Source organism: Castor canadensis, chromosome 2 (assembly GCF_047511655.1).
Source record: "Castor canadensis chromosome 2, mCasCan1.hap1v2, whole genome shotgun sequence".
NCBI classification, from domain to species: Eukaryota; Metazoa; Chordata; class Mammalia; order Rodentia; family Castoridae; genus Castor; species Castor canadensis.
The window spans coordinates 7,096,461-7,120,234 of record NC_133387.1 but is presented as its reverse complement, the minus strand read 5'-3'; the positions used below and the strand labels follow the sequence as shown (position 1 = coordinate 7,120,234).

The 23,774-nt window shown below is 45.5% G+C and overlaps 1 protein-coding gene across 5 annotated transcripts in view; it reads left to right on the top strand.

Moving 5' to 3' along the window:
* Nucleotides 1–23,774, top strand: part of Znf862 (zinc finger protein 862) — a 27,231-nt gene extending 3,457 nt beyond the window's left edge. For 2 of the 5 annotated variants that reach the window (XM_074060998.1, XM_074060991.1), the window contains exons 2-8: nucleotides 2,787–2,898; nucleotides 4,650–4,751; nucleotides 6,536–7,209; nucleotides 8,657–8,831; nucleotides 15,309–15,413; nucleotides 16,416–18,530; nucleotides 20,795–23,774. In XM_074060998.1, coding sequence (XP_073917099.1) covers nucleotides 2,814–2,898; nucleotides 4,650–4,751; nucleotides 6,536–7,209; nucleotides 8,657–8,831; nucleotides 15,309–15,413; nucleotides 16,416–18,530; nucleotides 20,795–20,838 — 3,300 coding nt within the window. In that variant the 5' untranslated portion in view covers nucleotides 2,787–2,813 and the 3' untranslated portion in view covers nucleotides 20,839–23,774. Of the gene's footprint in view, nucleotides 1–2,786; nucleotides 2,899–4,576; nucleotides 4,752–6,535; nucleotides 7,210–8,656; nucleotides 8,832–9,862; nucleotides 12,838–15,308; nucleotides 15,414–16,415; nucleotides 18,531–20,794 lie in introns of those variants that run through there. The other 3 variants (XM_020173412.2, XM_074061003.1, XM_074061012.1) reach the window with 3 other exon arrangements.

Genomic DNA, 23,774 nt, shown 5'->3' with positions numbered 1-23,774 from the left:
TGGAATGTGAATAGGACCTTGAAGGGTGGGTAGACTCTACATATGGGAGGAAATGGGCAGGGGGGAAAGTGCAAGGGAGGCTGACTTGTTGGAGGAAAGACTCAGGTGGGGCAAGACATAGAGCCAAATAAAGTAAAGTATGGGTGAGATTCAGACTGAGGGAATTGGATGCTAGATGGTGTGAACCACTAAAATAAAATGTCCAGAGATACTCCTTGAACTCTACACACAAAAAGAATTCCTTTTATTCCAGCAGATTTGTTTTCTTTACCTTGCAGTCACCTGGAAGCAGAAGGCTCTTGCTATAATGTTGCTTAAAAGAAAGGTACCAAGTGTTTAGTGAGATTGCTCTTTCTGGGAAGACACTTTTTTATCATCCCCACATTTAGTCCTCACCACTTCCTCCTTATTGTATAGCTAAGGTGATGGACCCATTGGCCTTCATCATGCCCTCCTGTTTGCTCTGAGGCAAAGGTGTATATAGGATGTGCTCATCCTTGGCCAATTTTTAACCTGCACGAGTTGGGACAGACTGCCGTCTGGCAGCAAGGATCCCAACAAGATCCTGGGATCTGCCTTCCACATCTTGAGGTTCTCTTCCCTCTTCCCAAGTCAGCTCTCCATTGGCCATCCTGTGTATGCCCGTTCCTGTCTGACTACCTCCTTTTAAGGGAGCCAATTTTCCAGTAGCTTTTGGAAATTTAATCACTTTTTGCTTTGGAGGACTTTGATCAGAAATAGTTATTTAAAGCGTACATTTTTGGGATACAATTCCATTTTTGTTTTTTTACGTTGTTCATTTTTATGTAGTCATAGACAAAACATTGGGAGACTATATACCAAACAGCAGTAATTCTCTTTCAGTGATGGGACTGTGGGTGATGTTAAAACATATTTTCCTGCTCATTTCTACTTTCTAAAGTTTTTGTAGTGAACATACATTGAACTCCTAAGAAATTTGAACTTATAATAGCAACTAATTAAAAATTACAGGATTTTTCTCAAAAAGCATCTACTATTGAAGTTAAAAACAGGTATTTCACCTGCTTTAAATGATATGCTGCCATGTGGGCATTGGTGGTTCAGTGGTAAATGATATGCTGCCATTTCCCAAAATGTTAGTTTTCTTTGGGGTGGGGAATTTATCCTTTGTTGATAATTTTGTTTATTTTTCATTTCTTTGACTTGGTGATGCATAATTTTGTAGTACACAATTAAAGGATAAACAGAACAGTGTTTTCATGCTGTCTCCTTTTCTGATTATTTCTAACTCTTTCTTTCATGGCTACAGCACTGTCGCCTCTGACACTCTTAATGATGTAAGTTTTCTTCTCCATGCCTCACCTCCACTTCCTCAGCCTTGACCCTATTTGCTTTGGCCTCTTTTGTTTACATAGTCCCCTCCTCAGATTTGCTAACATTTGCCAGTTGGGGGCCAAACATCCAGCTAAGCACCCCATATGCGTAGCTGGTCACCTCAGAGTCTCTGGGTAAGGGAGACTGGGGAGTCATTTGCTGGGGACCAGCTTTCCCCCAATCCTTGTACTTTTAGCCTACATGCTTTCCCTTTCATAACAGAGGGCTCCAGTGCTGCCAGATACCAAGCCTTTTGAGGGTTTTGTAGTATAAATTGGGTTATTTCTCAGCTTTGCCCACTGGTAGGGTAAGGATTTGACCTGCTCAGTTACAACTTTTTCATCTGCTTTTCACTTTCTGAAGTTATGTTGCTGTTGTCTTCTTTCTCATAGTGCTTTCCATTCTAGTGTGTGTTTTGTTTTGTTTGTGGGGGGGGTCTTTTTTTTTTTTTTTGTGGTGCTGGGGTTTGAACTCAGAGCCTACACCTTGAGCTATTCCACCAGTCCTTTTTTGTGATGGGTTTTTTCGAGATGGGGTCCCAAAAATTTTTTGCCCAGACTGGCTTTGAGTCATAATCCTCCTGATCTCTGTCTCCTGAGTAGCTAAGATTACAGGCCCCTGGTGAGGATGTCTTTAAAATTCACAGGACGGGGGCAGGGGATGAAAGAGAATGATGAGGGGGGTGAATTAAACTATGATATATTTCATATACTGTAAGAACTTTTGTAAATGCCACAAGGTACCCCCAGCACAAGAATAAAAAAAAGAAAGAAAATTCACAGGGAAGAATGAAATCAGAAATTGTTTAATCTACACTTTTTTTTTTAATTATTGGGCATGCTGGGATCCAACCCTGGACCTTGCACATGCTAGGCAAGTGCTTTACCGCTTAGTTACACCCACAGCCCTGATTCGCTATCTTAATCCACTACTCCCCTAAACATTTTCCAATTCCTCCACCCCACAGTGCTCCATAATAAGACACAAAGGATGTCGATCTCAGCTCTAAAGCTTTACTTGTCTTGACCATGGACGTCATTCATCAACATAGTTCTAAACGACTTTCAGCCATTTCTAGACAGCTGCTACATCTTCCCTAAGTGAAGATTTGCCATATTCCACATGCCATGTTGCCACTGAGCCACTAGCTGGGGGGTGGGGGTGGAAAGCCAGGTGAAGAGCATGCAGGAAAGTGTTTCAAAATTCTGGAGTCAGCCTGTTTTGTGACTTTTGTGTTTCAGTGGATGGCACTTCCTAGAAGAATGAGTGTCATTCTCACTGGTTTGTGAGAGAGTGCATGCAGGTCACATGTGTAAGTTGATAATGCCTACTGTACCAGAGTAGGGACTCCTCAGATTAACCTCAACACTGATGTGGAAGATATGTCTCAGGAAGGAGTTGGTACTGAGCAGGTGTCATTTTCCTTTCAGACTCCCGTGACATTTGATGACATCACAATGTACTTGCTCCAGGAGGAATGGATGCTGCTGAGTCAGCAGCAGCAGGACTTCTGTGGTTCTGACAAACTGGTGGCACCATTGGGTATGGATTCCTGCATGTCTCCATCACTGTCAGTCCAAATCAATGTCTCCAGCCTTATCTGGGCCAGGACGTACTGGAGAATTTTCTGGAATCGTAACATTTTTCTAGGCATCTTTAAACTACCCACCTACTGACTCCCGTATCTAACTTAATTGCATGCAAACTGCACACCATCCCTTCCCTTCTCCCTTTAAATTGGTCAAGACAGGTAGGGAAATCCAACATGCCAAGGAGAGACCTTGAGGTCTGTCTCCAGGTGCCAGGTGGGAAACCCAGCCTGTGGATTTCTGGAACCTCAGAACCCCGAAGGGATAAACAGCAGTGGAAGAGCATCAGATTTTCAGTGTACAAATCTGGCCTGTCTCCCAGCACCACCACTGGATACTCAAGTGCCTTTGACCTTTTTAAGCATTGATATCCTTAGAGCTGTAGATTTAATGAGATGAAGCAATTTAAGCCTTTGCAGAAATGTAGATATTTTTGCATTTCCTCTAGTGTTTTTTTGGATGCCTTTTTCTCTGCTTCTAAGGCTAGACCTTTTGTACCAAGGACTGAGGTGGCTGTATGTCAGTGTATGTGCACACATATGTTCCATAGGCTGAGCATCCATAATGCCAAAGTCCAAAATCTGAAATGTTCTGTCTGAAACTTTTTGAGTCATTTGCATTAAAAAGTTTTGGATTTCAAGGCTGGTGGTTTGGCTCAAATGCAAGTATCATTTAAAAAAAAAAAGGTTGTTTTGGATTTTTGGATTTCAGATGTTGGATTTTCATATAAGGGTGTTCAACTAGTAAGGGCTTTGCAAATATTTCAAATTCTAAACAACCCTCAATCCTGGTCCCAGGCTTTTCGGGTGAGGGGTAATCAGTTGGAGTTCACTGACTAACAGATGACTGTCTCCCATGCCTTTCCTTTCTTATGCCACAAAGGAATAATGAGGGTGTGGTAGGAGCTACGTCTCACTTTCTGTGTGTGGCAGATTGTAGCTGGGCTGGGTCTTACTTCTGTGCTTGCTAATTAGGGTTTGAAAACCTCAGGTTTTTCAAAGCCAGAAGTTGCAAAGCAGCAGCTCACGGGCCACATTTGGCCCACAGATTGGAGTTCTGTTTTGCTTTGCCTTTTGGCTTTCACCGTTTTTGTTTGACGTTTTAGAATTTTTTTTTTTAATAAATCTTTCCTTTATTTATTTATTTGGTGGACTTGGGGTTTGAACTCAGGTCCTTGTGGTTGGTAGGTAGGTGCTCTACCAATTGAGCCACTCCCCCAGCCTAAAAATATTTAAGTTTCTAATATTTAGCCATTGCAAGTTTTCACATAAGAAATATGAATTTCTGCTGTCTCATGACAAATGGAACTGTGTGGCTGCACTGAGCTTGCATCCCACATGGTGGCCCTGACGTTCTGAAGCTGAGTAGCTGCTGTCTTCCTGCAGGATCAAGTCCTTTAGGTTGCCACAGTCCCCAGGCCTGGTCTGTTTTCCTCAGTTATATAACAAAGCTGCTGCTCAGTCTGATACAATAATTTAATACCTTTCCAGCCTTATTTGTGCTAGCATCGTTGTTTTTATCTAGTCACCCTCTCACATTCTCTCAGGGATTTCACAGAGAGTTTCCAAACTACTTAGCTAGCCTGCCTGATGTCTGCTCTCCTACTCTACATGTTATCTCATGACATCCAGGATGCCCCAGGCAGACCTCACTGTTGTGATCTGGAGCCAGACTTCACACTGTCTTCCTCTGTTCCTGATTCAGGACCCAATGTTGTCCCTGAGCTGTTCTGTGAATTTGGGCAAGGACCTAAGCCATGGCTAGACAATGTCCAGGGCCAGAGGAATCTCCTGGACCATTACCGTGGTGAGTGGGCCAAGTGCCCGGAGGTGGCACTTAGCTGGCAGAGGAGCAGGACAGGGCCCCCATGACCCAGTCTCATCCTCAGCCCTGCCTGTTCTCTACCACTGTACAGTGTTGCCCTTCCTGAAGTTGCCACCTTATCTGAGTGTTCATACCTCCCAACATCACCCTCTACCTCACAGCCCCCTTTCTTTGATTTCTACCCTATGATGTGTTTATACTAAAAGTTCTAAAGAGATATGCCTCTCTTGCCTAGAACAATGCCTGGCACACTGTAGTTGTACAATAGATAACCAATGAATGAAGAGTGGAAGAATGAGTGAACAGCTGTCTGCTAAGCTCTAGGATTTTCTTTTTCCTCCTTTGATAAGCCTCTCAGATTGGCTTAGCTAGAGCCAGGCCAGATAGCACCTTTTTATTATATATGATGACAGAGTAACTCAGCCCCTCCTGTGGGAAAACAGGGAAGTGGAGAATAAGATCCTACATCAGTTGAACCACAAAAATTTGCTCTCCTTTGTGGTTTCTCTAAGATGGACCACAAGCAGCCCTAGACTGCTGGATGATTCAGTAAAGAGTCACAGAGGCCCTTTTGTTTTGTTTCTCCTTGCTTAGCTTTTCATTTCAAGCCTACTGACTCTATTAACAGCTCTGTGCTGTTGGGATTAGCTGTAGTTTTGTAGACTAGTCCACTCGCATGGAGCAAAAAATGTTGAGTCCTTGGCCACTAGGCATCTAAACTTGATGTGTAAGAAATTATTCCAGGTATTTAGGGTCATCTAAGTTTCATTTCCTGTAAGGAGTAAAAAAAGAAACTTCTAGTTCAGCTTGAAGAAGAGAAAAAATTTTTCATGAGGCTATGAAAATTTTACTGCTTTGAAGGGTGTGGTGTAAGAGAGGAAGCTGAGTTTCTCTTGAGCACTAAATCTGCATCACCAGGCAGAAGTACATACAGTAAGATATTTTGAAAATATCTATCTCTCTTCAAAGAGAGAGAGAGACCACATTTATAAAGTTGTTACAATGTTCTATCTGATTATTAGTTATTATTGTCAGCCTCTTACTATGCCTAATTTATAAATAAAACTTTTTACATGTATGGATGGATAGGAAAACACATGGTATATACTCTATGGCCCAGGCATCCACTGCAGGCCTTGGAACAGACCCCCTGAAGACAGGAGGGCACTACTGTCCTCAGAGATGGATTGCAGTTTATGGAAAACTATATAGGGTCTGAAACTGTGCCAAGGGAATAGGTATCTCTCTAGCCCTAAAGGTACTTAAGCAAAATGCAGAAGCCTCTCTGTCAGGCCTGCCACAGAAGGCGGTTCCTGCAGAGTGAGGAACTGTGGTCAATGGCTTCAATGATTACATTCAGCTCTGTCTTCTGTGATGTCAATATTCTTGTCCATAAGTGGTCTGAACCCCTGAAGATTGTGCCACTATCTTAGGTCACGTTGATCAAAGTGCACAGAGCTCCTCTTAGCCAGGTACATCTGTCCTTTTTTTTTTTTTTTGTAAAATGGGGTTTGCTTAAAGCCCATCTCTTTGATTTTCTTTTTATTCTGGATTAGGCAAGATGAACCTGGAGAGTCTGAAGGACTGAAAGTAGAGAATTCAAGTGTGTTGTACTTCAGAGTAACCAGAAGGGGAGTGACTGTGTCACTTTGGACTGAGTGTGTCCTTTCACTTTTCATATCTGGTGAATTTCAGAGCTGCTGTGAGTTGCAGTGGCTCTGATAATAGGATTTTAAGGAAAATTCCATTTGTCTCTTTCTCTAAAGGGAAAAACCAAGTGGGCTACATGAAGGAAATGGATATACAGGGTCCTGCCAGGGAGAGTGGACAGTCCCTGTCACCTCAGAAGAAAGCTCGCCTTGCCCACTTCAGTACAGAGAGTGGCAGCACCGAGGGAGACTGGATGGGAAGAAGCAAGAAACCCCTGAGGCCCCGCTCTATCCAGAAGTCATGGTTCACGCAGTTTCCTTGGTTGATCATGAATGAGGAGCAGACTGCTCTGTTTTGTTCTGCCTGCCGAGAATACCCATCTGTCAGGGACAAACGATCAAGATTAATAGAAGGATATACAGGTCCATTCAAGGTGGAAACTCTCAAATATCATGCCAAGAGCAAAGCCCACATGTTCTGTGTCAATGCCTTGGCCACCAGGGACCCCATTTGGGCAGCTCGCTTCCAGAGCATCAGAGATAGATCTGCAGATATCGTGGCTGGCTCTGAGCACCTCTTCAATACAGACTGTCCCGTGTTCTACCCCCCAGAGCCTCTTGGACACTTTGATGGCATGGCTGAACTCCTGCCAAGCTCAGGAGCTGAACTGGAGGACCCTGGGGGGAGTGGAGCCATCCCTTCTTTGTATCTAGATTGCATTTCAGATTTCAGACAAAAAGAAATCGCCAGTAACATTTTATGTAACAACACTATTAAATTCTGCAGCCAGGTAATATGTTTGTAATGATTCTGTATCTCAAAGAGTGGGATTTGTATTGAGAACTATATATCTTGCACTATGATGGAAAAAGAATAATAGCAATACTCAGTGCTGACATTGTAATGTTATCATAAGCTCACATGCTTATAATGGTCTAGGTATTGTTTTAAATGCTTTACAGGTATTATTTCATTTAATTTTGATGACCATCCTATTACCATCATCTCCTTTTTATAGATCACAAAGCATAATTAGGGGACAGAATATTCTAACTTCTGATGTAAGGAACAATAATCCTCATCCAAAATCCTAAACAGACACAGAACTCAAGAAATAATCCACATTCACACAGTGACCACAGGTTGTGTTAAAAATCAATATTTTAAAATTTTTAACTAGGGAGTCACTTTGTAACATTGCAGAGTTTTACACTCTTTGATGTTGCTAGGAGGTAGTAGAATAAGGGTTAATAAACTCACCGAGTTGGGAGAAAACTGAGAACTCAGTAGAACTCATGGCATGTCTAGAGTTCAGCCACTGTGGTAAATGCCAGACTCCACCCAGAGCCCTTGACCACTGGCCCAGTGCTTTCCTTCTGCTTTTTTCTACTCCCTGCAACACTGCTAGATCCTAAATGACTCTAGCACTCACCTTAAATTCATTTTGTAAGTTTCTGATTTTCTGGAAAGTTGGTCTCCAAGGAAACTATGTTAATTGGAAATCCAAGTAACTAGAACTTTCCCCATTTCTCAAAATTAGAACTTTCCCCATTTTTCAACTGTTGCGTATAAGTAGACTTTTATAAACCATTGTACCATTGTTAGTGGCCCCTTCAGGCATTCAATTAAAGTAGCTCATGTTCCTCATGGCTAATATCATGAGGAACCCAGCAAAAGGTAGAAAGCTTGAATTTTTCCAGAACCCAGAAAAAGATCTAAGCTCCTTTTTCTTCATGTCTTTGTTTTTTTTTTTTTAAGAAGCTAATAAACAGGTCTAACCTTTATAATCTGAAGTGAGGCATGTGTAAATTTAGTCCCTGATTGCAAGCGTCTTTAGTTCTCTTTAACTGCATCCTGCTTTGTGTGCCATTGAGAAATTCCAGAGGTGCTCCTAGAGGCAGACAGTCCCCTCTGCAGTCACCAATTAGAGAGTACTTCAGGATTCTAGAAGACAGGGTGCTATCAGAGGCTCTGCCAAAGGCGCCTGTTCTACCACCATTCATTTTTATTTCCTCCCAGGAGATCCTAGGATATGACTAAGGTGCATGTGTTTTTGCCTACTAATTCTGGGCCTCACGAATTTGATTCTTTGACTTTCAATGGAGGGATTCATTCCTTGGCATGCATCTGGGCCTCTGTGGGCTTCCCAGGAGAAAGGGATCTTCAGAAGGCTGCAGGAAGTTGTGTGTGGTGTCTGGCTCCAAAGATAGACTGAGTGACGCTGCTCTCTATTGCAGGATGCTTCTGAAGAGAGGCTGCCAGAGGCCGCAGCAGTATTTGGGGAACCCCCAGCAGTGTTTGAGGATGTGGCATTGTATTTCACCCGGGAAGAGTGGGGCCTGCTGGACAAGAGGCAAAAGGAGCTGTATAGAGATGTGATGCGGATGAACTATGAGTTGTTGGCATCCCTGGGTAAAGTCTCCAGTCTTATATGTCACCAGTATTTGACTGGGGTACCTACAAAAGCAGCTGTAGCTCATGGCCTGCTTCCCATTTCTGTCCTCTTCTTGTCGTGGGCAGAGAATGACATTGTCTTCTGTCCTCAGAAGTCTCCCTGCTTTGGGATATCATACTTCATCTATCACTTCTTTATCTACCTTCCTGTCTACCTCTGTGTCCATCCTCCACCAAACATTCATTGAATACCCACATATCTACCTGCATGCTAGATAGGCCAAGGTCTCTGCTTTCAAGGGGCTGTGGGAGAGGCAGGCATTTGCATGAAAAGCTGTTAAATAATGCAAGCTCCGAAGGAGAGCTTCAGGAAGGGTCCTGGGACTGCTGTGCTGGACCACATGATTCTGTCAGAAGTCTTCACAGAGGAACTGTTTTAAGGCGAGGAGGAAGGGTGGTGTCTAGACTAACCAGAGGGGGGGCAGCATAAGCAAAGCCTAGAGACAAAAGGGCCTCCCAGGGGGTTCTCAGTCCATCTGTACCTTTGGTGCTAAGTCTACTCTATCTTGTCCAGGTGCCAGCACAGGTTGGCAGCCTTGGGCATATTAGGCAAGTGCTGTACCACTGAGTTACATAACCAGGCCTTGAACCTGCTTTTAAATGAACAGTTTCAATTTGATGCAGTCAAATTTAATATTAATTTCTCATCTGCTTAACAGCTGAATAGCATAGACTGGAGGTTCTCAACAGATGTGCCTATCCTGGTTATTCTGCTTACCTGTTCCGTGAGCCTGGCTCTCACACAGCTGCCTCACCAATAGTGCAAACTTACGGAGGGCATACATCTTGATTAGGAGAAAAGAAGAGGCTTTTGTTTTATCTTTAATGTTTGTGTTTCAGTCTATCCTTTTGTGCTCACACTCTTTTAGAACTATTTACTTAACATTCCAAAGAGTTTCTGGCCATTCTTTCAGTTCCATATTTTAAACTCTGATTTCAGATTTTGACATATTTAGTGAGGTCTCTCTTACTTGCCCCGCGCCCCCCACCCCACCTCCGCCCCGCCATCAAAATCCAGAAATCTCAATTACATTCCACATTAAGAAACATATTTGTCAATAACAGAACAGCCAGGAATGATGTGGGAGTCCTGGATCTTTATTAGCAAAGGTGTTGTCATATGCTAAGTGGTGAGTCACTCACTTCAGGGGGGCAGTCCCTGTCTACAGGGAGATCGTTAACTGCTGCCAGGCCTCCATAACTGGAGACAAAGTTGTGTCACTAAATAGAAACAAAGCTGAGTGAGAAGACTGCAAGGAGAAGAGCCAGGAGAGTTAGAATCGCCCAGAGGACCTCCAGGAGGCCAGCTTCTCCACAATAGCTCATGTGACTGTGCTTCCCAGTGGGGGCCACAATAGCTCTTTTAGAACTGATTCTTGGGGTCAGGGTTGTCAGCCTGGGGATGAAATTAGCTCAGAGACATCAGATATCTATACTTTATAACCAAACCATTTCTGTGGACATTTATGGAATGTGGGTGTTAGCATGTATGTTTGTGCATTTGCTATAGTATGTCTCGTCAGTCACTAAGGCATAGAAAAGTCTGTTTGGAAATTCCTTCTGTGTCACTTATTCTAAAGGAAAAAAAAAAGAAGAAAAAGAAAAAAAGAGGTTTTACTGGGGCTTGAACTGAGGGCCTACACCTTGAACCATTCTACCAGCCTTTTTTGGTGAAGGGCATTTTCAAGATAGGATCTTGTGAACTATTTGCCCAGGATGACTTCAAACTGCAATCTTCCTGATCTCTGCCTCTTGAGTAGCTAGGATTACAGGTGTGAACCACCAGTGCCCAGCCAACAAGAGGTTTTGATAACACTTTGGCCACAGCTTCAAAGAGTTGTGATTGGGATACTGTACTCCCGGGACCAGGGTGGTGATGACAATTATACATATCCAGACCCCAAGGAAAATGTAATCTCAGGCAAATAGATTCAGGGTACTCAGTCCTCTATTTTCAGTTATTCCCCCTTTTTTTATTGGCACTGGGGCTTGAACTCAAAGGTGCATGCTTGCTAGGCAAGGTTTTCTACCACTTTAGCCACTCCACTAGTCCTTATTTTCAGTTATTCTTTAAAAATATTTCTTCAGGGCTGTGTATGGTGGTACACATCTGTAATCCCAGCTACACTGAAGGCATAGGTAAGAGAATTGAGTTCCAAGACCAGCCCTGGACAAAAGCTCAGAACTCTATCTGAAAAAAAATCTAAAATCAAAAGAACCGAGGGCGTGGTCTAAGTAGTAGACAAATGGCAAGACCCTAAGTTCAGTCCCTAGTATTAGCAATATATATATCAACCACTGTGCACACCTGTAATCCCAGCACTGGGGAGGCTTAGGAAGGATATTCATGAGTTCAAAGCCAGCTTGGGCTACATGTTGAAATCAACTCTCAAAAAATTAAAAAAAATTTTTTTTCTTCATATTTTTTTTAATCAAAGTAATTCTAATAAGACATATAATGGAGAATGACAATCTTCTGTCCTAGCTTGTTCTGAGTCCTTCTCCCTAAAGTCATTTAGCTGTGTCTTTCAGTAACCTGCCTCCTTATTTCTAAATAATATATCATATATTATCCTAGAAAGAGTGGCTTCAGACGAAGTACTCAGAAAACAACTTCATTCTCTTCACCTCTGGTGTGCCTCAGCCCTCAGGGCTCTCCTTTCTGCCCTCTTGATCAAATCTAGGGCAGGGCCCTTGACTTTTCCTTGTCACACCCAGGTAACAGAACACCCTCCAGGCAATGAGCAAAAGACTCAGTACAGAGCTCTTCAGAATGTTCTGATCAAAAGGACAAAGCTGACAAACTGTTGCAGATTAAAGGAGATTAAAGGGGCGTGGCAACCATTCTGTGTGAAGCCTGGTTAGATGCTAGGCTGGCAAAAATAGATACAGACAGCAATAAAGGACATTTTAGGGACCACTGAAGGAATTTCATTGTAGACTGTGGGTTAAAGTATTATACCATGTTAAATTTTCTGATTTTAATTACATACTTGTTTGTGTAGGACATACTTGTTTTCTGCTTGCCACATAACGAATTTCCACAAACTCATTTATTGTCTTGCAGTTCTGTAGGTCAGAAGTCCAGGTGAGTTCAGCTGGGTTCTCTGCTTTGTCTCCCAGGGCTGGAATCAAGATACTACCCGGGAGCTTTTATCTGAGCTGTTGGCCAGGGATCACTCTCAGCATCAGGTGGCTGCTTGCTGGTCCTTTCCACCCGGCTGCTTCCATCCTCAGTCAACAGGAGTGTGGAGTAGTCCTGTGCTTTGAAACTCTGGCTTCCCTGCTTGCTGCCAGCTGGGATTGCACCCAGCCTTTAGAGGCTCCTGTGATGAGGTCAGGTCCATCCAGATAACCTCCCTTTGCCACATATGAAGGATCACAGATTCTACCCACATCTAAAGAATGGTGCTTCCCCTTTATCAGGCAAGAGTGAGCATCATTGGAGACTATGTTAAAGAGTTCTGTTGACTTCCTTCGAGAATGTCCTTGCAGTACTCATGGAAGTATTTAGGGACAAAAGGGTATGACAGTGTACCCCTCAAGGGATCACGGGTCAGGATGCAGTTCCCTTCAGGTTTACTGTTAGGGAGAAGAGCCCACCTTCCCTTTAGTAGTAGGAAAGGGCTCACAATCCACTTGACAACTCTTTCCAAAAACATTCTAATACCCATCCTCCTGACCTCTTCGGTTTCAGCTCTTCCACTCCTTCTTCATAGGCAAGGGCCAGGCCATGTTCTGTCCAAGTGTACCTGGATGGTCCCTGACATAGGGGATATTTGTCTCCTTTTTTGTGGGCCTTCAGCCCCAAACAGAATCATACTTGACTACCCTGCTGCATGTGTTCATTGCTCTTCCTGGTTTGATTTTAGATGTTATCTATTGATTCCTACTGTGGAAGATGAAGATATGGCCTCTTACATCACCCAGGCCCACTTCTCTTCCCTCCATCTTCTCAGAACAGGTATAGCACACTTTTATGGTTGCATCGATGTAAATTATCTGTCTAATTGTGATTATGTATTTTTTTGAGACAAGCTCTTGCTATATAACTGAGGCTGGTCTCAAATTTGAACTCACTATGTAGCCCCAAACTGGCTTCAACATGCCTGGGATCACAGGCATGTGCCAGTACATTCAGCATTCATATTTTTTATTTCACTGATTTTTTTATACTGTCTTACATTCTTACCAAACTCTCCAGACGAATTGTAAAACTCCTCTGAAGTCTTTCTACGTGGTCGAACATCATGTGATAATCTGTTTCATTCTTTTTCTGGAGGTTTTCCTTTTGGGCCTTCCACTATAAACTAGTTACTAGGCCTGCCTCATAGCTGTGGCCTTAGACTTAACCTTATCTCTCCCCCTACTTCCTAGATCTGTATGTTCTTTAAAGGTGAATATCTTCGTTTTGTTGGATACATCTTCTAGAAAGGGTGGATTCTACATATCTTCATATGCCCTTATTCTACCTGCACAGTTGTTTGATAACTTGATGGACATAGGATTCCAGATTGGAAACAGTTTCCTCAGCATTTCAAAAGCATTGCTCTGTTAAGTGTAACTGGTGCTGTTGAGAAATGTCTCACTTATGCCTCAATCTTTGAATATGACCTATTTGTTCTGTTCTGAAAGTTTTAAAAGTCTATTCCAGTGTTCTGAGTGTTTCATGGTATGCCTCCATATGGCTGTAATTTTATTTTTTGTTCTAGTGCTTCTTTTCCACAGGGAAGCTTACTTTCCACTTTGGGAAAATATTCCTGTATTTCCTTTGTGATTTCTTCCTATCTGTTTTTCCTTTTCTTTCTTCCCCAAACTTTTCTTTTAGTTAGATATTGGACTTCCTGGATTGAGCCTCTGGTTTTTTTGTTTCTTTTTCTCCTATTTCCTGCTTCTGTCTTTTTTGTACTACTTTCTTAGAGATTTCTTCAATTTTATTTTCGAGCAAATATTTTAAATTCTGGGGTTTTTCTTTTTTTGTTTGTTTCTAAGCACTCTTATTGCTGCTTTCATGGATGTCTGTTATGCCTTCTCTCACTGTCAGTTTTCTTACTGTCACTTAATTCTCATTGTTTTGAAGTGTTGGAGGGAGAGGGAAGGAAGATTCCATTTCTACAAAGAAAACTCTTCTTTCTCCTGCATGGAGGGTATAAGTCAAGCCAGGGTTGTTGGCACTGAGCAATACACTGCTCGGTTTGTAGACTACGAATCTCTGCTTTTAGCACCATACTTCTCCTTCACCTTTCCATGTCCTAGGGTCTGGAGCCTTTGTTGGTAGATTTTCTTGTAGACTCAATCTCTGTTCCCCTTCCTGTGGAAGGTGCAGCGGGAATCTCTGAACAGACTTTGATACTGTCCCCTGCTCCACTGATTCTTTACCTACCACCTTCTCCCATACCAGGGCCTCCAGAGTAATTCAGGCATTCTGTGGAAGAAATCAATCTGCTTCTCTTTGCTGTCTCCTCTGCAGGTGTTTGGTATTCAGTTCTGTTGGGCCTTCTTTCATTCAAAAAATGTATTAGTGTTTCTAGTCCAATATTTCTCTTCGACTTAATGATTCTTTTTATTATTATTCTTTCACTTTTATCTTAGAGATGTTTCAAGAAAGACATACGTTCATTCAATCGACCACCTTTAATAACTGACTTACTTATTTTGTGTTAGTAGTAGATATGAAATACATATATTCAAGAGATCCAAAAGATAAACAATAAAAAATAATCTCTTTTTTCCATGTCCATTAGTTCCTCCCCAGAAGCAACCACAGCTGCCAGGTGCTTGCGTGTCTTTCTAAAGAAAGTCTGTATACACACATGCCTTCACATAGACACAAAAGCATGTAAGGACATACTAATGGATTTTCTTTTAAGTAAGGAAAGCAATTTGTTTGCATGACCCCTAACAATATTCATATTTTAAGTAAATGACAGCGCTTAATCTGAAGACATAGATCTGTTTTAGTCAGCTCTCAGCATCCATTGTAGGTGGTAGATATTTTCAAAGGTCCTTCAAGTGCCCCTTCATATAGCCTGCACAAATTGGCCACCTGCACAAAGGCCAGCTGAGGGGAAGAGGCAGTGCATGCAGGGGATGGTTATGGACAGTGACTTCCACTTTTTCTGTGGCTTTTCTTTTCATCCCTGCCTCTCCTGGCTTCTGTTTTATCCTCTGTGTTTTTTCCTATTTCCCCCTCCCTCCTCTGGCTGCATTTCTCTGGCCCCTGGCTCCCATGGCTGGCCTGTGGAGCTACAGAAATGATCCATCCTGGCTAGGACCTACACCGTCCCCAGCCTCTTCATTGGCACTCTGGGTAGGTATGCTCTCAGCCTGCCCTGCTGACTAGACTCTGCCAAGGACCAACCCCAGGCATCCCGACATAATGCAGTGTCGGGTTTAGCTTGAGGTGACAGCGGTGTGACTTCGTTTCTGCTACAGGGCCTGCTGCTGCCAAGCCAGACTTGATCTCAAAACTGGAACGGAGAGCTGCACCCTGGATCAAGGACCCAAATGGGCTAGAGTGGTGGAAAGATCATCCCCCAGGTAAGTCTGAACCCGCTGGGAGGCAAAACCAGGCCCTGGAGCAATGGCAAGTCACATGCCATTAGTCCAGCCATACTTACGTTGGACTGATTGTGCATCAGGCCCTGGGTAGACAAAGATGAATAAGAAACTAATCCTGCCCAAGAGTATAGAATGATCTGAGACTGTATGGAAAAACTTAGGTCCTTTCACAGCAGGAATGCTGAAGGGAACTGTGGCAGAGCTGATGGGAAGAGGTACGTGGGGTCATTATGGACATGAAGAACCAGGTGCTGTGGGTCCGTGAGGTTCTCCACCCCCTACCTTCCCTCCCATGTGCAGTTACAGCACTATTGCTCTGTGGGAAGGAGCTGTTTTTCACATTTCAATTCATAGCTTACTACTGGCCAATAGCTCCTGTGTATGCTTCTGTACCTGTCTTCTTGCTGAGGTTCACAAGACTTGCAGGTGTTTAACCTTATTTCTTTGTGGAACCTCACAAGAGGATTAAAGCCATCTGTTTATTTAATAGCTATGGTGGAGGGTGATTAATTAAGCTTGTTAATGGGCTGGTGTGTAGCTCAAGTGGTAGAGCACTGCCCAGCAAGTGTTAGGCCCTGAGTTCAAACCTTAGTACTAAAAACAAAAACAAAAAACTTGTTAGCATCTGGTACCACATGATCCCAGTGTAGCTGGGTAGATAGTGAAAGGGGGCAAGGTGAGGCTAGCAAAAGAACCCACTAGGATCAGCCACTACTCTTGGGGAGCCAGGTTGGCTTTCACAAGTAGTGATAGGGAAGGTTTTAAGTAGACGCCATCAGTGACCTCTGGAAAGCAGGGTCGTATAGTCAGCTTCTTCACTTAGCATAAGGTGTACTTACTGAATGGCGGTATCTTAGTTGGTAATATTTACTGAATGAAGGTGTCTTAGCTGGTAGCACTTACTGAATGAAGCTGTCTTGGCTGGTAGGAAACTGCAGAACTTGGGGCAGCAAACCAAGCATAATTTTATTTTCTCCAAAGGGAAAAAGAAGATGATGGCAGTAAGTGAAGCAGACATCCAGGCCTCAGCTATAGAATCTGCATTGCTTCCAGCTCCTCCTGTGGAGATGTGTACCTCCTACTGCCCTTCCAGCATGTATGAAGTAGAAGAAGACAGACCTAAGAAAGTCAAGAGGACTTACAGACCCCGTTCCATTCAGAGATCATGGTTTGGGCAGTTCCCCTGGCTAGTAATTGACCCCAAAGAGACAAAGCTTTTCTGCTCAGCTTGCAAAGAAAGACCTACTCTCCATGACAAATCATCCCGGCTAGTCCGAGGTTACACAGGGCCTTTTAAAGTGGAGACTTTAAAATACCACGAAGTCAGCAAGGCACACAAACTCTGCATCAACACGGTTGAAGTCAAAGACGACAGCCCTCAGACTACTCTAGTTCCAGAGATCTCCAGTGACCTCATGGCCAACATGGAGCATTTCTTCAATGCTGCCTACTCCATTGCATACCATTCCAGGCCCCTGAATGACTTTGAGAAGGTCCTGCAGCTCCTCCAGAGCACTGGGACCATGATCTTAGGCAAGTACCGAAATCGTACCGCATGCACTCAGTTCATCAAATACATCTCAGAAACTCTGAAGAAGGAGATCCTCAGTGATATACAGAATTCCCCATGTGTGAGCATGTTGTTGGACAGCTGCACAGACTCTTCTGACCAGGCCTGTGTGGGGATTTACATCCGCTACTTCAAGCAGATGGAGGTGAGAGAGTCATACATCACCCTGGCCCCTCTCTACAGTGAGACAGTAGATGGGTACTTTGAGACTATCATTGCTGCCTTGGATGAGCTGGACATCCCTTTCCGGAAGCCTGGCTGGGTGGTGGGCCTAGGAACTGATGGCTCTACTATGTTGAGCTACAAGGGAGGCCTCGTGGAGAAATTCCAGGAGATCATCCCCCGGCTGCTGCCTGTCCATTGTGTGGCCCATCAGCTGCACCTGGCTGTGGTGGATGCCTGTGGGAGCATCGATCTGGTAAGGAAGTGTGACCGGCACATACGAACTGTCTTCAAGTTTTATCAGTCCTCAAACAAGAGGTTGGGTGAGCTGCAGAATGGTGCAGCTCCCCTGGAGCAGGAAATCGTTCGTCTGAAGGACTTGAACGCTGTCAGGTGGGTAGCCAGCAAGAGGCGCACACTGAATGCACTCATTGTTAGCTGGCCTGCACTGGCAAGGCACCTCCAGAGTGTGGCAGAAGCTGGGGGCCAGATTGGGCACAGGGCCAAGGGCATGCTGAAGCTGATGAGGAGCTTCCATTTCATCAAGTTCTGCCACTTCCTGTTAGACTTCCTCAGTATCTTCCGGCCTTTGTCTGAGGTATGTCAGAAGGAGATCGTGCTGATCACAGAGGTGAACTCCACACTGGGGCGCGCCTACATAGCACTAGATACCCTCCGCCACCAGGCGGGGCCCAAAGAGGAAGAGTTTAATGCCAGCTTCCAGGATGGGCAGCTCCATGGCATCTTCCTGGACAAGATGGAGATGGCAGAACAGCGGTTCCAGGCAGACAGGGAAAGGACGATCCTGACTGGGGTTGAGTACCTCCAGCACAGGTTTGACACAGACCGTCCCCCACAACTCAAGAACATGGAGGTGTTTGACACCATGACCTGGCCAAGTGGGACTGAACTGGCCCGCTTTGGGAATGATGACATTCTCAGCCTTGCCAAGTATTTTGAGCTCTCCCTTCCCACAGGGTACAGTGAGGAAGCGCTACTTGAGGAGTGGCTGGGCCTGAAAGCTGCTGCCCAGAACCTTCCATTCTCTATGCTGTGTAAGAATGCCCTGACCCAACACTACCGCTTCCCCTTGCTGAGCAAGCTCATGGCTGTGGTGGTCTGCGTGCCCATCTCCACCTCCTGCTGTGAGCGGGGGTTCAAGGCCATGAACAGGATCAGGACTGATGAGAGGACTAAGCTCTCCAATGAGGTGCTCAACATGCTCATGATGACAGCAGTAAATGGTGTGGCAGTGACAGAGTATGACCCCCAGCCCGCCATTCAGCACTGGTACCTGACTTCTTCAGGCCGGCGCTTCAGCCACGTCTATGCTTGTGCCCAGGTGCCAGCCCGTTCCCATGCAAGTAAGTACAGAGGTAAAGTTCCCCGAACATGGGAGACAAAGCAGAGAACTGTATCAACCCAGTCTCATGCTGGGCTAAATGTCTGGGCAAGTCAGCCCACACAGAAGACTCGCCCCAGGAACCAAGGGCACTTCTGCAGTGCACCCAGCCATTTGTCAGGCCAGGGGGTACTGGAGAAAAGAGAGGAACCCTCAAGGAGTATGTAGCCCAACTAGAGAGACCAGACACACGGGCTTGGGGCAGCAGACTTAATATGGAAAGCATTCCGTGTTGGAACTCATCAGCCCAGGGTCCAGGTCCAGCTCTGCTGCCCAGCAAGTTCTGTGCTTGGTGCAAGTTAGTCTCCTGTGCTGTGGTTTTCATCTGCCAGTGAGTTAATACACTGAAAATTCTTAGAACAGTCTGGACAGTAAAGAAAGTAGTGCTAAAATGAAGGTTACTGCTGAAAATTAAGCTACAGGATCAGAGAGGTCAGGTAGGGCATTGTATCAAGCTTTCTCTTGCTCCTGTTCCTCCTGACTTAACTGGGGCAACAGGAGATGCAGAAAGACAAAGGACAGAAGACACACATGCATAAAGCTGGGGCCAGGTGTGCTGGGCGCTTGGATGGAGATGCACAACAGACTCATTGCTTCTTTTTTCTAATAACTCTTCTTTTACTTCACTTTTTTTCTCTATTATTCTCTTCTTTATTCTTTAAAATCTTGCTTCACTATTCTTTAAAACCTTGCTTATTTTCTATTCTTTAAAGTCTCTTGCCTTAGACCTGCTCTGTCCCATATTTTCTTTAATCTCTCTTAAAAGTCTTGGCCTTTAGACTTGCACTGTCCCATGTTCTCTCTTTAGCTTTCTTAAAGTCTTGGTGCTCAGACTTGCACTGTCCCATCAGACTTGCACTATCCCATATTTCAGCCCACCAGTCAATCAACAATTCCATCCCCCATCAAAAAACCTCCTGTCCCCCTTCAGCGAGACTTTTATATCCAGTGGTAAACAAGGAGGTGGAGCAGCAGTTCTCGGGGAGGGGCGTGACATTGTAACAAGAGAAACCTGTGTTCCTGCTTCTTTCTCTGAACATAAACAACTTAGGAAAAGCAGCTGTGCTGCATTTTGCCTTCTCGCTCTCTTCTGTGGCTGGGGCTGTGCCAAACTCAGCCTGTAAATCATTGAGCACAACTGTGCTTATGTCAAGTTCTCATAGGCTCCTCATAATCCGTTCCCCACAGGGCATCATATTCTGAGTGGGACTGGGTCAGTGAGGGGTTTCATGGGGTTAGTGAGGGTCAAGGTGGCTGTGAAGGAGGTGAGGTACAGAGAAAAGGCAGGGTGTTCCAAGCAGTGGAAGTCTCATGGAGCAGGGGAACAGCCTCCTCTCTAGGCAAGGTCTGGTGTTAGCAGCAGGCCTAAGGAGGAACTGTGTCACTCTGGAGGGAAGTAGCTGCAAACAAGAAATCCTCTTCTGCAGCCACTGAGACCAAGGAAACTGCTCTTGCTGGTGGTCCTCCAGGCTCTTCCTGCTCACTCAGCAGAGACAGAGCCATTTCCCTCTGCCCACGTCTTCTTCTAATCAGTCATCTTCCCACTGCTTCACTCTCTTTTCACTTTTAAGCCTGTGGTCTTCAGCAGTAGGACTGGGTCTCAGAGTTGACAGACTCTGCAGGAAACTGGGTAGCCTTCAAGCCTCTCTCCTATGAGATGAGAGATGAGAGAGGAGAGAAGCTTCAGTGAATGCATCTCCCACACATGAGTTGAGAGAGTTGTTCTCATTGTTCATCCCCGTGTGGCTAAGGAAGAAAAGCTGCCATCAGGTGTGCCTTCAAGCAAACTATCCTTTCCACAGGGATAATGGAACTGATACCCAGGAGGAAACAGAGACACCTGCAGGCTATATGTGATGACACTCTTCTCCCCAGGCAAGCCCTATGGATATTTGGGGCTGCATAACTCCTTGTGTTCCCCTGTGCATTGTGGGAACATGGCCTGTACCCATTGGTTGCCCACTGGAATACCAATACCATCTCCCCAGTTGTGACAATCAGAAGTGTCTCCAGATATTGCCAAATGTTTACTGCCCCCTCCACCACCTTTGAAATCCCTACCTGGGAAAAAGACTAAGCAGGGTAGGAACAGATCAGGGCCACAGGGTGCAGTACTGACCTGTCCTGGGCTATTGTCTTTAGCACACTGCCCAGCAGTGAAGCTGGATGTGGGGAGGTGCTCACCCTTTGCTTAATCTAATCGTCATTTTCTTTCCTCCTGTGCAGGCGCAGAGCTGAGGAAGGAGGGAATGGGGGCACTCCACACGTAGGGATCTATGGCCCAAGCTGCCATCACACCATCCAGAGAGCCATGGAGGTTCTGAAGGCCACGTTGTGGAGCCTCCTGAGACTCTTGTACATGAACCAGCCCAGGGGTCCTAAGGAGAGGTGGCCCAGAGAAGGCCTTGGGGACCCCTACATGGCTCCGTCCCTGCGATCATGGGGACAGGCTCTTTGCAGATTCTAGGATGCCTGGTGGGAATGTCCTGAAAGCCCAGGAAGTGAGCAGTGACAAGATGGTTGAAACAGGCCTCCCCAAGAGACAAGGCATAAGGAGGCTCACCATCTGTTGTCCAAGCCATTCTCTAAATGAGCAGTACCCCACAGCCATGAAGGTTCTTATCTCAAGTTCATTTTTAAAATGTTCCAGGAAAGAGTCCCATTATGAGAGAGTCCACCCCACACGTGCACTGGTGGCAAGAAGAATTTCCTGAAGTGGAAAAGTTGGTGTGAGCTGAAAGGTGCACCCAGCCCTCAGCATCCCTGATAGCACTGAGGTGGCAGCTTACAGGGGAAGGTCACTTATGAGAAGTGGAAGATGACTGTGCTCCAGGGACCCTGGCCTGGCTTCTCCTGTGGCAGAAGCCGGGAAACCTTGACTGAATGAAAAACAGGCATTGGAGATTTTCTCGACCACCTACAGGCCTGCCTTTAGGATGAAACAGATGAAAATCCTTTGCACAGGGCACCGGAGGAAGCTCCTAGACAGTGAGATGGTGCTTTCCCTGGAATGGAGCCCTCAGATTTGGCCACCATTGCACCAAGCCATTTCCCTAAGGAGTATGCAGGGTCAGGTTTGGAGCTGGGGACTGATTAAGCCTTTCCTCTTTTTCCATGCCTCAGTTTTCATGCAGCGGCAGCAGAGAATCCAAGCGCCTGCTAGTTCTGGGTCTGCTACAGCGTTGGTGAATGACAGCCTCACACTCCTTGAGAGGACTTCTCCCAGGCACTTAGCTGCTCCCACCCGTCTCTATCCTTAGTGGGACAGGTGTGACTTTTGCCATCTGTGTCCTATTGCAGGCAGAGGTCCTTTCCATGTGTACCATCCACAGGAGAGGCACACCTTTCTGCAGGCTGCCCTGGGATCTCTGCTTAGAATGGCAGGGCTGCTTGTCAACTGCGCCCCACCCCAGACACATGGAATCACATTCCCCCAGACAGGGCTCCATGGCTGGGGTTTCTCTGAAGCACTCACGGGAACTTCCTGCCATCCTCCAGCTGAAGATACCCATGAGGCACAGAAAGGGCCTCTGGCACTCCCAGTCCCCAGTCCCCTGCACCCCACCTGTCCCCCTCAATCTAGTGAAGCACTTTTCCATCAGGCAGCCTGGTCGCGCACATTTAGTGACTGCCCATCTGGATGGGGTGATTTGTCCAGGTTCTGCCTGCCTTAGCCCCAGGTGGGAAATAAGGAATGTTCAAGGGAAGGGCTCCTTGCCCCTGCCTCATGTTCATTTTAAACAGGCAGGAAACTTGCTTGCTGCCAGACTGCAGGCAGGCACCTGCTCTGTGCTACAGGCGCTCTCATTCACTTTTTCTAGCAGATGCTAGAAGCCGCCACGATGCTGGCACTTAGGTCCTCACCATTATGCGGACACTGGTTCCCAGCCTCAGCCTTAGCACTATTATGTACCTGTTTTCACACTCTAGCCCTGTGAAGATGTCTCCCTTCCAGCCCTGTAGGCCTGAGAGGCGAGTGAGCCCTTCCCTCTAGCTCTGGGAAGTGAACCTGGTGGAGTAAGGACCTCTCATCCACATAAGTTTCTGCAGAGTTAAAGGATTTGCCAGGTTGGATTCCAGACTGAAGTGATGTTCCAGCAAGCGCCCCTCTCGTGGTATCTTCCATCCTTTCAGAGTCTTTCGGCAAGACACCAGTCTATGTGTGATATGGGTGCAAGTAGCCATGGAGCAGTCCTGGGAGGAGGCTCCCACCTGGCAGCTGAGGTGGCTGCCAGATAGAAAAGCACTCTGCTCTCCACATCAGCACACTCTGAGGTCACTACCCGATACCGTCCTCGGTGGGGAGGAAGTTAGTCCCCTTGGAGCAGGGAACTGGAAATGTAGGCTTTTCCCTACTTCAGTTTCTGGAGGGGTTCAGCACTCTCCTCTTTGCCAGCTCAAGGCAAAGAAGAAAGAAGACAGTGACACTCTTCAGGACCCCAGGGTAGACACATGGTGAGTGCTCCTATATGAGCCTCAGTGCTGAGGCTGGCCTCTGCTTTGTTCCCAGAGGCTGGCTGGGTTTCAGATAGGCAGGATCTGATATGCAGGCCCATATCAGACTCCTGTTTTTGCCTCACAAGAAAACCAGCTGTAGGGCATTGTGAGAAGAAGCACTTTCCCTTTGGCTAGAGTCCTGGCCATTGTTTCCATCTCCTTCCCTACCTGTAATCTTTTTTGTTTGTTGAGACAAGGTCTTGCTGTGTAGCCCAGGGTGGTCTGGAATTCATAATCATCCTGCTCAGCCTCCTAAGTGCTGGTATTTCAGACCTGCACCACCTGCAATCTTGACAGCATCTCCACGTACACATTCTGGCACTCGTCCTATCCCTTCCCTGATGACTAATGCACACTGGGGCTGATATCCCAGATAACCAGCTTTGTATCTGCACTTTGATATGAATAGCCTTAGAGACTTGGGGAATGAGGAACTCAGATCCTGTCCAGTCAGATACCGTAGAATGTAGCCGACTCCAGATTTTGGCTTCTCTGCCCCGTAAAGGGCAAATCCCTAAGGTGCTAAGTGCGGGATCAGGACAGAATAGAGGTCACCAGTTCCCTTCCACAGGTGTCCTTATCCTTGTAGCCAAAAGTACCAAGGGTGACTGGCCAGGGACATCCTGGCTTCTGGTTTTTACAGTGTGTGATGGGGTTTAAAAAAGCATGTCTGATTCTTAACTTTTTGCTATCTGAATAAAGCAGAGTT